The 15515-nt window shown below is 39.9% G+C and overlaps 1 protein-coding gene across 6 annotated transcripts in view; it reads left to right on the forward strand.

Annotated features, from left to right (window-relative positions):
• Positions 1–15515, forward strand: part of AOX1 (aldehyde oxidase 1) — a 100266-nt gene that overhangs the window by 55790 nt on the left and 28961 nt on the right. For all 6 annotated transcript variants that reach the window (XM_045033201.1, XM_045033202.1, XM_045033204.1 and 3 more), the window contains 5 exon segments: positions 801–888; positions 3767–3853; positions 4072–4263; positions 7118–7345; positions 11432–11527. In XM_045033201.1, the coding sequence (XP_044889136.1) occupies positions 801–888; positions 3767–3853; positions 4072–4263; positions 7118–7345; positions 11432–11527 (691 nt within the window).

Genomic DNA, 15515 nt, shown 5'->3' on the forward strand with positions numbered 1-15515 from the left:
GGAAACCTTGTGCCAGAATTGTAGTTTTCAACGTGTACCTGAAAGTACCTCATAAGAATCACTGAGAAAAATGCCAATTCTGGGTCCCCTCCCTACATGTACTGAATGAGAGTCCTAGTGCTAAGGTTCAGGAATCTGCATTTTTGTCAGCATGCCAGACTATTCTTCTACACTCCAAAGTATGGGAACTACTGCCCTGGAGATACAGAAAGGCTGAAGCTCCTAGCTACCCAAGGGCCCAACTTGTCCAGCATAATAGCATTCCTGGGTGAAAATGAAAATGCTAACCCAGCATCCTAAAGACAAGTACTTGGCCTTGTTTTTACAGTTGTGTTAAGTATGCATTTATCTATTCACATTCTTTCAACTTTGTAACTCATGGTGGAGATATGCAAAGTGGCTGGATCTGGGTGAGCATGAAAACTGAAGCCTTAAGAACACAAGTTGACTGGCATGTGACATTAATCACTTTAGCTAGATCTCCAACTATTGAGTTATAGGCTACAGAAACAGTAGTAGTTTATTCATATATTAATTCAGACCAGTGCCTAGCTTATTGTATGCACTCAGGGAATATATATGGGATGGATGGATGGTTAAATGAGTGGCTGGATAAATGGGTGGGAGAATGCATGCAGGATGGATGGGCAGAAAGGTAGATAGATGGGTGGTTGGGTAGATAATTAAGTGAGGGGTTGAATAAATAGGTGGGTGGGTGCTAGATGGGTAGATGGATGAATAGGGGAATGGATGAATGGGTGGGTGGAATGGGTAGAGAATCTAAGATTTGTTTTCTTTAGAACTGGTCGTCCCATTCGTCTTGTTCTTGATCGTGAAGATGATATGTTAATAACTGGGGGAAGACACCCATTATTTGGAAAATATAAAGTGAGTATTAAACTTGAAACTATTAAAATACCTCATTTTAAGAGACTCTTAAATACAGAGAACAAACTGAGGGTTGCTGGAGGGGTTTTGGGTAAGGGGATGGGCTAAATGGACAAGGGGCATTAAGGAGGACACTTATTGGGATGAACACTGATTGTTATATGTAAGTGATGAATCACTAAATTCTATTCCTGAAATCATTATTACAATATATGTTAACTAACTTTGATGTAAATTATAAATAAAATAATAATAAGAAAAAGATTTTAAAAATACCTCATTTTATTTTGGTGGTTTTTATCATTTTCTATTATTTTGATTTTGCTAAATTCTAAAAACAAACAATAATCTTATCTAAAATATTAAATGAAAAAAATAATAAAAATGAATAAAATAAAATATTAAATGAGTGGGACACCTGGGTGGCTCAGTAGGTTAAGCATCTGACTCTAGGTTTCAACTCAGGTCATGATCTCATGGTTCGTGAGATAGAGTCCTACATCAGGCTCTGCTACTTGGGATTCTCTCTCTCCCTTTCTCCCTCTCTCTCTGCCCCTCTCCTGCTCACACGCTCTCTCTCGCTCTCTCTCAAACATTTGAATTCTCACAAATTTTATGAGGAACTTTTAATACATCTAGTATAGACTGGATGATAAAAATACAATTTCAAATGATAAAAACATTAATGAAGGAATAAGATTTTTGTTAGTGGTTCCCCAAAGACAAAAAATGAAAGAAGCTACAAACATTTGTTATACCAAAACTTCTTGACTATTAAAATATTTTGCATTTGAAATGTTTGGAAACAATTTTACCATTTTAACTACATAATCATTTTTACAAGTGTTTCGGCCAAATTGTTATGAAAGTGTTACAAAAGTTCCTTGCAAATGGGAAAAAAAGTATCCATTAACAATGAAATAATTTTAAATTGTTTCAAACCAGGCTCATTGCATTTTATACAACTATGGCATAAATACCATTAAAAAGACTGCTGACATTCGAGGTGCCTGGGTGGCTCAAGTGGTTGAGCATTGGACTCTTGATTTTGGCTCAGGTCATGATCCCAGGGTTGCTAGATCAAGCCCCATGTAGTGCTCCACACTGAGCATGGAGCCTGCTTAAGATTCTCTCTCTCTGTCCCTCTGCCCCTTTCTTGCTCTCTCTCTCTCAAAAATAAAAATAATAAAATAATAAAAAAAATTCTGTTAACATCTAGTTGACAACAATAGTACTTTTCAAATCTGTGACTGAGTTTTTAGGATAGTTCTAATGTAATGTTTCTATTCAAATGTGTTCTATCTGGGAATTATTTATAGTGTATGTATAGCTAGATTTTCTACCTGAGGTTGTCATTGCCTTAGATTACTAAATTATTATATTTCCTGGATTATAAATCCATACCACAGCACCATTTAATTTCTTCCATTGGCATTAGTAATTTTTATAATTAGAGAGAAAAGGAACACAGTTGGCCATTAAAATTTTTATTGGCCTTCAAATGCAAAGAAATGAATATTCACAACTGTTGTTATCTTCTAGTACCAAGAACAATGTAGAGCCACATTCTGGGACTGAGGCAGTTTGTGTTGTTATGGTGGTTGTTGAGTTCTTTGGTTTTGGCCCATTATAAAGCAGGCTTTATTTATGATACAGTTGTGAGACTGTTTTAGTACTAGTACTTATTTAGAAGGTTCTAGATGTTGAATATTTTGGTAATTATGGTAATATAAAATATGACTAAAATGAGGAAAATATACTTTGGAAAATCCAAGTTTTATTTTACTTTTAGAGAAATATAATTTTACTTTCAATGTAGTAATATATGTGTGTGTGGTGTGTGTGTATGTAGATGGATGGAAGGATGGATGGATGGATGGATGGATAGATAGAGATCCTCATTCAAACCTAGCTAACACAGTTTGCTCAGTTTTTCAGAGCTATTTATAAATTAGCATAATAGATGTTTATGTGTGAATAAGTTCTTCCAAAATTCTTAAAAATTTTAAACAGTTTAATAGTCTAAGAGCTATTCTGCTTAGCAATTGTTTCTTCATGAAAAGTAAAAGGTAAACTTCAGCCTAGCATTTGTCAAAATTACCGTGAATTCTGAATTTGTGGATTTTCCTGCATGTGCTCAGGTTTGTTATCCAGTATTTCCATAGGTGATAGTAACCAAAAAGCTGTGCCCATTTTCAGAAAGGCAAAGGGACCAGGGCCAATCCTTTTCTGGTAGAACTACAACAGTCTTTTCAGTCTGTGCTGTGCAGACTAACTAGTCTAGGTGGGTGGGAAGAGAATGACAACTTCAGAAAAATACAGAGTGCTTCTGTGAGTCCCAAAAAGAACAGCATAACTAGTTCACATTTGTTACATCCTTAACCAATCACAGAGCACTTCCTCAGCTCCCTAAAATGGGAGCAGCCATTCTCCTATCCATTCCCCAGCATCTGCTTCTGAGATGCACTGTGATTCATTCCCACGCACTCTGGAATTACAGAGACTTTTCCACAAGGGGGAGAAACCGCAGGCTAAATTCGAAGGAAAACTAGTAAAAAGTGAAGGAGAATCTGCCAGAAATAAGGAAGAAGAGGGTAGCAATTATATACCAGGAGGCAAGCAAGGACTTTGGAATTCCACACTGACTGCAAAGCCGGGAAATCACATGTTGAAAGGAAAGGCTCAGCAAAATCCAGATCAGAGGAGGTCTTTATCAGCCAAGCACTGAAAATCAAGGGGATAGCCAGGTGTGGCACACCACCAAGCAAACAGGAGCGGAGTCTGTCTTCAATCCCACCCAGTAGTGGAGCTGGGCTGTGACTTGAACTTGGCATGTTAATTTTAAACAGATCATAAAATGTCCATCATCTGGTGACAGGTGGGATTCATGAACAACGGGCGAATCAAAGCTCTAGACATTGAGTGTTTCATTAATGGAGGATGCACACTGGATGACTCTGAGCAGGTATGTGCATCAGAAACTAGCACCATCCCTAATCATGAATAGAATGCAGAATTTCTAGGTGAGTCTTTATGGAGCATGTTTCTTCAAGTATTTATCAAGTTCCACAAGCAGTTAGACTGTACTTGACTTTTACAAAAAAAAAAAAAAGCAATACCTGATATATATATATATATATATATATATATATATATATATATTAATATCTCCTTTTACTTTAGGTAACAGAATTTCTTATATTAAAGCTGGAAAATGCATATAAAATCCGCAACCTTAGATTCCGGGGCCGGGCATGCATGACAAATTTACCATCCAATACGGCCTTTCGTGGATTTGGCTTCCCACAAGGAACCCTGATAACAGAATCTTGCATCACAGCTGTGGCAGCCAAATGTGGCCTTCTGCCAGAAGAGGTAAGGTTGTAATCAAGGTCATAACCAAGGTTAGTGAAGAATCAGATGAGGTAGGGAACCATAGAAAGAAAAACCATAGAAGAACCACTCAAATTAGTCCTGGTTCAGAATTCAATATAAATTAAGTGCTACCTGAAGGAAATGACTCCACTATCTTCCTACCTCCTTATGCAAAAAGCTTTCTGGTTCTTTCTTTTTTCTAATTTGTACAAAAATAATTACTTTTTGTTTTTAAAGTTTATTTTATTTATTTTGAGGGAGAGGGAGAGAGAGAATCCCAAGCAGACTCTGCACTGTCAGCATGAGCCCAACCCGGGGCCCAAAAAGTGGGGGCACATAGGGGCGCCTGGGTGGCTCAGTCGTTAAACATCTGACTTAGGCACAGGTCATGATCTCGTGGTTTGTGGGTCCAAGCCCCGCGTTGGGCTCTGTGCTGACAGCTCAGAGCCTGGAGCCTGCTTTGGAGTCTGTGTCTCCCTCTCTCTCTGACCCATCCCCCACTCATGCTCTGTGTCTCTCTCTCAAAAATAAATAAACATTAAAAAGATTTTTTTTTAAATGGGGGCACCTGGGTGGCACAGTTGGTTGAGCATCTGACTCTTGATCTTGGCTCAGGTCATAATCTCATGGTTCGTGAATTCTAGCCCTACATTAGGCTCTGTGCTTATGGTGCGGAGCCTGCTTGGGATTCTGTCTCTCCCTCTCCCTCTCTCCCTGCCCCTCCCCTGCTTATGTTCTCTCTCTCTCAAAATAAGTAAATAAAATTTAAAAACTAAAAAAAAAAAACTTTTAAAAAAGAATAAAGTAAATAAGTAAAGTAAAAAGTGAATGTCCCCTTCTTCATTCCATCATCCCTATTAGTCAAGGACAACCATTGTTAATGGTTCTATGTTTATTGTTCCAGCCCTCTGTATTCATACACACATACATAAACAAACATAAATATTTATATATAATATATATGTACATGGACAGTTATTTACCAAAATGAGACTATGATAAACATATTATTCTGCACCTTACTTTTTCTGCTTGACAGTAGGCCATGACCATCTTCCTGTGTCAGCAGAATGAACCACTTCATTCTTTTTCATAACTGAATAGTATTATGTAATGTGGACTTACTGTGATTTATTTAGGCACCCCACTATTGATATACATTTATGTGGTCACCCATTTTTGGCTACTGAAATGATGTTGCAAGAAACATCTTGGTACACACGTACCAAAATATAGATGTATTTTTGCTCCATTGTATATATTTTTAGGATAAATTTATTGAAAACTTTTAAGAGATACACTGCCAAAAGAATGCCCTCTAAAAATATTATTTTGTACAGTATCCTAGAAGGTGCACAGTATATACAGGATGCTAAGCCAGAGAGAGGCAGCCACTGGCAATTGAGATAATTATTAATAACACTTTTTTTGCCCCTCACACATTTCAAGTAGACCCCAGCCTACATTTTATGCTTCTTTTTCATTTCCCCAATATAGTCCATCTGCTCCAGAAAGCACTCTCTATATAATGCCCTTTGAACCCCTTTGCCACTAAGTTCAACAGAGAAGACGACTCGGTTTGTGATTATCAGGGTACTTCTACACACAAGAGAACACCTACATATTGTACAAGGAAGACAATAGTTATCCTCAGAGAAGTCACATAAAGTGTTCTATGGGTACAAAGGAGGAAGACATCACTTTGGCTTGAGGGGAGGAGAGTCAGGAAGAACTTTCCAGAGAAGATGACACTTAAGATAGGCCTTAAAGAATAATAGGCACAGATAATGGGAAGGTAATCCAGGCAAATGCAACAACTTGAAGAAGGAAAGGCAACCTCTTTGTGGTTCAGTTTCCTTATCTATACAATGAGGACAATATGACTCACTACGTAGATTTCTGCAAGAATCAAATGAGTTAGCACTTCGTTTTCATAAACTGGATAGTATTTGTTTTCGTAAACTGAATAGTATTTGTTTTCATATACTGGATAGTATTATTTTAATGTTACTGTTGATAATAATAATTCTTTTATTGTTACTAGAGTGAAATGCGGATAATGAAAATTTCCTGAGCGTATCTCAGTAGGCTTCTTTCCTTGTCAAGTCTTGCAGGCTTCTAGGACATAGGACACACCCATATTCAAATACATTTTTTTTTATTTTTTTTTTCAACGTTTATTTATTTTTGGGACAGAGAGAGACAGAGCATGAACGGGGGAGGGGCAGAGAGAGAGGGAGACACAGAATCGGAAACAGGCTCCAGGCTCTGAGCCATCAGCCCAGAGCCCGACGCGGGGCTCGAACTCACGGACCGCGAGATCGTGACCTGGCTGAAGTCGGACGCTTAACCGACTGAGCCACCCAGGCGCCCCTCAAATACATTTTTAAAAAGATTTGACCACACCTTCCAAAGTCAATCAGAAGGCTTAGAGAAGATCTGATATTTGTTATTAGCTGCAATGCAATTTCCTCTCTATCAGAACAAATCTTCAGTTATGACAATAAATCCTTGCTTTTATATACAATCTACCAACTCTTCTTCATCCTCTGAACATTGTAGGAAAAAAAGGAATATCTGCTTTTTTTCAGCCCCTCCTTCCTAGTGCCCTTCAGGGGCCAATTACTACCCCTAACCTCAGGTAGGGAGAAGCCCTGACTGGTACATTAGAGAAGAGATGAGAAATAACCCCCATTAGTTTTGCAAAACCACATGCTGTTCAAAGAAATAAGATACACCCTGTCTTCTCCCCACCAAAGTTTGTTCTTTTTAATGGGGAAGCTTTTCAAGTATCTATTTTGCAGTCAGTTTCTATCTTACCATAACTATTGACTCAGCTTCTCACCCATTTCAGATTAGGGAGAAAAACATGTACAAAACAATTGATAAAACCATCTACAAACAAGCATTCAGCCCTGAGACCCTGATAAGATGTTGGAATGAGTGTCTGGACAAGTCTTCCTTTCATAGCAGAAGAATACAAGTGGAAGAGTTTAACAAGAAGAATTATTGGAAAAAGAAAGGCATTGCAATTATCCCCATGAAGTTTTCAGTCGGCTTTGCTGCAACAAGCTATCATCAGGTAAAGCTTTTATATGTGGAAAATAACCCTCATGTCAGATGCACTGCTACCCCAATCAGCTCTTGGTGATTTTGGGAGAGTGTCATATGTCCCAGGCACTGAGCCCCTCCCTCCCTCAGCACCTGGGAGAAATGTACAGAACTCTCCTGAGCAGCCCCCTCTCTGCAAGCACATTCAACACAGTGCAGTAGAAAAATGTCTCAGTGGCGGAAAATGGCATCAGCAAGCCTGAGAACTGCCCCAGCGTAACTGCCAAGACACAGCAGTGACCATGACCATCATCACCTCACCCAACCCTGAATCATCCCTATTCTAAAGGGAACAAGAGCCCACAAGGCCCATTGTGTTGAGCTTTCTGAGCCCAAGGTTATGGCTTAGGCAGGAAGGAGGCCTCTCCTGGTCTGTGCCCCCAGATATCTCAGTTCTCCTCAATACCCCCAAGTCTAGGCAGAGAAGTCACTGCATGTTGCCCTGACCAGCTGGCTGTTTTGAGCCACTTCTCCCAGGAATATGTGTCATTTCTGATGGGGAAATAGGGAAGTGTGGTCCAAAAATCCTTCCAGGTAGATTTGCAAAAGGAAGAGGCAGGTCATTCAGAGGCCCTCTCCAGAAGGTGAGGAGGAAAGGTGGCAAATAGATGAGACCATTAAATAACACAAGACTGGTACAGACAAGTCTTCCCAGCAATCCCAATGGGTCAAATATGGGAAAGCTGTCTAGAAAACTGGGAAATGTTGCCTCCCATTATTTTCCACCAGAAGCAGAGACTCTGCAACTGAAGAGATCTTATATTCATTAGATCTAAATCTAAATCTAAAAATGCACTAGATCTCCCTTGTGTGTATATCACTGAAAGCATGTTTCCATTTACATCCAACTACTAGCAGCCAATAGACACACACACACATGCACATACCACAAAAGCTGCCCTGTCCAAGGAAATCCTTCTAGGGAATAAAGAAGTTGCCCCCAAACCCTAATTAACTGGAGTCAAGTGGACCTGAGAAATCCTTGCCCTGCCACTTACTAGCTGAGTGATATCAAGCAAATTATTTAACCTCTTTGAGCCTCAGCTTCCTTAATTATATAATGAGAATAATAATCCTTTCTCTTAGGATTGATAAGGATTCAAAATCTAATAAATATAAAGCACTTGGCAGGGTTCCTGAAACACTGTGTAGTTATTCTAGGCAGCCCACGCCTGTCCCTCAGGAGATCTCAGGCACACCTCTCAGGACTGGGGCTCCTCCAGCAGGTAGGATGAGACTCCCTGGCCTCCTGAGTCACAGACCTGTTCAGGTCCAGCATGCCCATTCTCTACAGAGGTGCAGGAAGGTTAACTGTCACACTTACAAGCTGGGACTGACTTAACAGCTGGAGCGTAAGAGATTCTAGATATCTGCCTGTGTGATTTTTTTCTCTGACACCAAATGTTGTGTTTTTCTGCATCAATTCTCCAACACCAACTGAGCATGCAACAATTCAATTCGATTCTGACACTAACTACCCAGAGTTAGCACAGACCCCACAGATCAAGGGCTAAGTCCCATAAGACTGCCTCTACTTAAGACACCAGTAAAAGTGGGGTGCCCAAGCTACTCACACTTCTGCCCAGGCAACTACAAAGTCAGGGGTTTTCCACTCCCCACCTCCCATAGGTTTGATAATTTGCTAGAACAACCACAAAATTCAGGAAAGCATTTTACTTACAATTATTACCAATTTGTTACAAAAGATACCATCCAAGAACAGCCACATGGAAGAGATGCATAAAGCAAGGTGTGGGAGAAGAGGTGTGGGGCTTTTATGCCCTCTCACTCCAGCTTGTGGATGTGTTCACCAACCCAGAAGCTCCCCAAACCCCATTGTTTGTGAGTTTTATGAAGATTTCATTACATAGGCATAATTGATTAAATCATTGGCCATTGTGATTGAACTCAATCTCTAGTCCCTCCCCCCTCCCTGAAGGTAGGGGTGGGGGCTGAAGGCTGGAACCCTCTAACCACATGTTTGGTTTTTCTGGCAACAATTCTCACCCCCCCCCCAAGCTGTCTAGGTTTCCCCAGAGAATCATCTGAACAGCAAACATAAAATAATAAATTCCCAGGGTTTTAGGACCTCTGTGCCAAAAATCAGAGACAAAGACCACATGTTTATTTTTTATTATAAAACACCTCCCCGCACCTCTATGGCTGCCCCTCATCTATAACACAGTCTACTCTCCACCATCAGTCATGGGAGCCACCTTCTCATCTTGCCACACACACAACAAATCCTTAAACCAAGCAATGATTTTAAAGCTCTGTTTGAAAGGTCTCTAGTTTCTTCAGAGTTCCAAATTGATGCACCCAAGAATCACCAGGCTAGGAGTTGAAATGTATTATTTCAGGGCAGCTGATGACTCACAAAGTTGGAACACCTACTCTCCAAACTAGGCATTGGGAGCATTATCAAGAGGGAGTCAAAAGGCCCACGGTGATAAATATTATTATTAGCATCTATAAGCCTGGGTTCCCCAAAGCTCCTCCAAGCTATTCTGGGCCTCCAGGCATCTCCAGACAGAACAAAGTCCTAATTCCTCCCCCTTTTCCTCCTCCTCCTCCTGAAATGAAACATTTCCATTTGTGCAATTCAACAAACATTTATTTAGTGCCTCTGTGATTCAGACTTGCTCTAAGTTCTCTATAGGACACACACTTGAACCAGACCAGGTGCCCTTCCACCATGAGACTCACACAGAAGAGCTTGTCACCCCTCTGTATTCATTTCCTATGGCTGCCTTAAGAAAGTACCACAAACTGTGTGGCTTACAACAACAATTTTATGCTCTCACAGTTCTGGAGTCTTGGAGTTCAAAATCAAGGTGTCAGGAGGGCAATGCTCCTTCAGAAATCTCCAGAGGAAAACTTTTCTTTGCCTCCTCCAGCTTCTGGTGGCTTCTGGTGTTCCTCGGCTTGTGGCCACATCACTCTAATCTCTGCCTCCATCTTCATGAGTGCTTCTTTGCTGTGTGTCTTCACACAGCCTTATATAAGGACACTAGTCATTGAATTTAGAGCCCACCCTAATCCACTCTAACCTCATCTTAACTGATTATATCTGCAAAACTATATTTTCAAATAAGGTTACATTCTGAAGTTCCAGGTGGACAGGAATTTGCAGGAGACATTAATCAACCCAGTTCACCCCATAAGAGGAAGTGCAGAGAAGCAGGTAACTGATCCTTCCAAGATGGGAATGAGAAGCATGTGGGGGAAACTTTAACAGAACGAGACTATAGGTGTGGATCTGAAGGCTGGGGAGTGGGCCAGGAAGTGAGAACAGCATAAGCATGAGCACAGGTCAGGAAGGAACAGCAGTAAGCCAAAGCAGGAAAAGACGACAATGGAATTGGGAAAGTACAAGAGACCAAATCCTAAAAGGCCTCATATTGTAGTAAAGAGCTAGGCTTTCCCTTACAGCCAATGGGGAATTTTTGCCCAACTTGCCCAGTGATGAACCTTTCTTCCCTTCATGATTCCATTCAGTTGTCTCTTTGGGGAAATCCTTCCCCAAACTTCTCAAAAGCACTTGGATCTGTCCTCCCAGGTCCCCAGAGTCCCTTATGCCATGCCCTTTATCTCACAAATCATTCTGCATTATAATGACCTGCTTTCCAACCTGTCCCCCCATTACAGTGTGAGCTACTACACTGTTGAGGAAGAACCACATCTTGCCCATCTGTGTACATCCAGAGCTGAGCACAGGTTGGCACATAACACGTGTCAGGTACCTAACAAATGTTTAATTAGTTAGCTGAGTGGTCAGCCAGAGATTTTAATCAGGGAATCGACTTTCAAATAGTTGGAACCGATACTCATAACTCCTGGGTATCCAAAGGGGCTCCTATTAAAACAAGTTTCCAAAATAGGAACGTTCTTTACAGGTGACTTTTGCACAAAACAGAACTAAGCTTCAGAATCCCACCAGGAAAGCCTGCCTCTATGACCCTCCTCACTCTGTGAGACTGGTATTTCACCACTCATTTTTTAATATTGAACCTCACTAAACTTGCACTGAGCTGTGCCTTCTGGGTTGTTTTACTAGGCAGCTGCACTTGTTCATATCTACACAGATGGGTCTGTATTGGTCACACATGGAGGCAACGAACTGGGACAAGGTATTCACACCAAAATGCTGCAGGTAAGATCAATAAAATTAAGTCCTTAATCTCTCTCTTTTTAAAATTGTTTTTATACTTACTACTTTGTTTTTATATTTTTATTTAAATTGCAGTTAGAGGGGTGCCTGGGTGGCTCAGTTGGTTAAGCATCTGACTTCAGCTCAGGTCATGATCTCACCATTTGTGAGTTCAAGCCCCACGGTGGGCTCTGTGCTGACAGCTCAGAGCCTGGAGCCTGCTTCAGATTCTGTCTCTCTCTCTCTCTCTCTCTCTCTCTCTCTCTCTGCCCCTCCCCTGCTCTCACTCTATCTCTCTGTCTCAAAAATAAATATTAAAAAAAATTTTAATTGTAGTTAACATAGTGTAGTATTGTTTTCAGAAGTAGAATTTACTGATTCATCACTCACGTATAACACCCATGCTCAACATGACAGGTCTGTAATTCCCCCCCTTAATATCCATCACCCATTTAGCCCACCCCCACTCTCCCCACTCCATTGACCCTCAGTTTCTTCTCTATCATAAAGAGTTCTTATATTTTGTTTCCTTTTATCCCTCTTTTTTTCCCATTCCCATATGATCATCTGTTTTGTTTCTTAAATTCCAAATATGAGTGAAATCATATAGTATTTGCCTTTCTCTGACAGACTTATTTTACTTAGCATAATACTATACACACACACACACACACACACACACACACACACCACATCTCATTTATCCATTCATCAGTCAATGGACATTTGGGCTCTTTCCATAGTTAACTATTGTTGATAATACTGCTATAAACATTGGGGGGCATGTACCCCTTCAAATCTGTATTTTCATATCCTTTGGATAAATACCTAGTAGTGTAATTGCTGGATCACAAGGTAGCTCTATTTTTAACTGTTTAAGGAATCTCCATACTGTTTTCCAGAGTGGCTGCACCAGATTGCATTCCCACCAACAGTGCAAGAGGGATCTGCATTCTCACCAACACTTGTTGTTTCTTGTGTTGTTAATTTTAGCCATCTGCCAGGTGTGAGGTGTTATCTCATCATGGTTTTGATTTGTGTTTCCCTGATGATGACTGATGTTGAGTATCTTTTCATGTGCCTGTTAGCCATCTGGATGTCTTCTTTGGTAAATGTCTATTCATGTCTTCATAGGATTATTTGTTTTTTGGGGGTGTTGAGTTTGATACGTTTTTATAAATTTTGGATACTAACCCTTTATCAGATATGTCAATTGAAAATATCTTCTCACATTCTGTAGGCTTTTAGTTTTGTGATTGTTTCCTTTGCTGTGCAGAAGCTTTTAATCTTGATGAAGTCCCAATAGTTCATTTTTGCTTTTGTTTCCCTTGCCTCTGGAGACATGTCTAGTAAGAAGTTGCTATGGCTGAGGTCAGAGAGGTTGCTGCCTATGTTCTCCTCTAGGATTTTGATGGTTTCCTGTGTCACATTTAGGTCTTTAATCCACTTTGAATTTATTTTTGTGCATGGTATAAGAAAGTGGTCCATTTTCATTCTTCTTCATGTTGCTGTCCAGTTTCCCAACACCATTTGTTGAATAGACTATCTTTTTTTCCATTGGATATTCTTTCCTGCTATGGCAAAGATTAGTTGACCATACAGCTGTAGGTCCATTTCTGGGTTTTCTTTTCTGTTCCATTGATCTATGTGTCTGTTTTTGTCTCAGTACCATACTGCCTTGATGACTACAGCTTTGTAATACAGTTTAAAGTCTGGAATTGTGATTGCTCCAGCTTTGCTTTCCTCTTTCAGGATTGCTTTAGTTATTTGGGGCCTTTTGTGATTTCATACACATTTTAAGATTGTTTTTTCTAGCTCTCTGAAAATTTCTGGTGGTCTTTTGATAGGAATTACCTTAAATGTGTAGATTGCTTTGGGTAGTTTAGACATTTTAACAATGTTCTTCCAGTCCATGAGCATGGAATGTTCTTCCATTTCTTTGTGTCTTCCTCACTTTCCTTCATAAGTATTCTATAGTTTTGAGAGTACAGATCTTTTACCTCTTTGGTTAGGTTTATTCTTAGGTATCTTATTGGTTTTGGTGCAGTTGTAAACAGGATTGATTCCTTGATTTCTTTTTCTACTGCTTTATTATTGGTGTTTAGAAATGCAACAGATTTCTATACATAAGTTTTATATCCTGTGACTTTGCTGAATTCATGTATTAGTTCTAGCAGTTTTTTGGAGGAGCCTTTTGGGTTTTCTACATAGAGTATCGTGTTGTCTATAAATAGTGAAAGTCAGTTGTTAATCTCTCTATACATTGTTGACACAAATGACATGTGGCACTAATTTTAGGATATATGATGGCCCCTGTATTCAAGCCCTAAGATCTTGACTATTTGGTTGAAAAACTTCGTACATATCAAATAGAATGTCTGAGGTGGCAGAAATTCCATGCATGTACAAATAGACCTGGAGCTTGGCCAGGCTTTATGGGTGGGGATGGTTGTTAGCGAAAACATCACTAATGGGCCCCTGGAACACTGTGGTAGTTGTGCCATACAGGCTTACTAGAGTAGAAATTTCTATTTTGAGGCCAGTATGTATGATTTTTAAAGTTTGGACGACAATATTAGGTTGCTAATACACTATTGGACAAGTAAGGACAAGTATTTCATCAACTGCCATCATGCAGTTGAGAAAAAAAAGAGAAATCAAGAGAAAAAAAGAATAATTCTTTAAATTAAATAAATAAATTGACAAACTTGTTAGATTATTATGTACACATCCACAGCTTTTGACTATCCAGCCCCTTAGTTCCTTTGGAATACAGGACCTACATTCCATATATTCCTAAAGGCCTCCTCAATTCTGGTACCTTTTAGCCCCATCTCCCTCTTTTCCCCAACTGCACAGATATGGGTACACATGCCAGGTCTGGCTAGTCATGGTGCCTGAATCCACTGGCTGCAAGGATGGGTCCAGGAGGAAGGCATAAGACCGAGATCCTTTCCTGGGACTGATGTGTAGGTCCTGGTAGAAAAGAACTATCATTCTCTTGTGGTTGTTTAGTTCCTATGTTATAAGCCAGGGGTTGTCAGAGGCAATTTTCCTGTGCCATAGAGGAAGCATGTCTCTCTTGGAAATAACATAGCCATCATAGAAAGAAAAACAAATGTGTAAGGCAGCAAGAGGACCCTGATGAAACCATAAAGACTTAGATACAGATATACATGACACTGGCTCTGTCCTTCCCACTTATAGGACGCAATAAATTCCCTTTGGCTCTTCATCACCAACAAACAATAAAATTGTCCTTTTCTTTTTTATCATATTGCCTCTTTCTGGGGAAACTCACTTTTACAACAGCATTAATCTGTAGATTGGCACTTGAGGACAAGTACATAACTGCAGACATCTGTAGAAAGTGGTTTTGTAAAAATTAAAAGAGCACAAAAAACAAAACAATGCTTTTTCTCTTTTTCATTTATTGTGATTAAATGCCTTTCTTTCCACATGTGTCTGCTAGAGGAACTGAAAGAAAAAGAACAGAAAACAGTGAACAGCAAATACTAGAGGAGTATGGCAGGAGGGAGCAAATAGAAGACAAGGGCGGAATCCAAAGCTAAAGTAGGGATGAGGGCTAGAGAGAAAACAGTCCCTCAGGGGCATTTCAAATTAATCTGATGCTGATATCAACAGATTTAAGACCAACCTTTGAACCAGTCAATCCAATCTCTCTCTTCCTGTCACTGCAGCCATGTAAAACGAAAAAAATAAATAAAATAAAATAAAAATAATTAATATCTAAGTGTAAGTATAAAGATGTTAAGGAAATACTTAACATCTAAACACTAATTTTGGATGGAAGAACCACTACATAATGTTGCCAAGAAAACACTTTAAAAATCAGCATGAGGCAGGGCACCTCGGTGGCCCAGTCAATGGAGCATCTGACTCTTGATTTCAGCTCAGGTCATGATCCCAGGGTTATGGGATGAAGCCCTGTGTCAGGCTCCAGGCTGAGCACAGAGCCTGCTTAAGATTC

This window comes from Felis catus, chromosome C1 (assembly GCF_018350175.1).
Source record: "Felis catus isolate Fca126 chromosome C1, F.catus_Fca126_mat1.0, whole genome shotgun sequence".
Taxonomy (NCBI): domain Eukaryota; kingdom Metazoa; phylum Chordata; class Mammalia; order Carnivora; family Felidae; genus Felis; species Felis catus.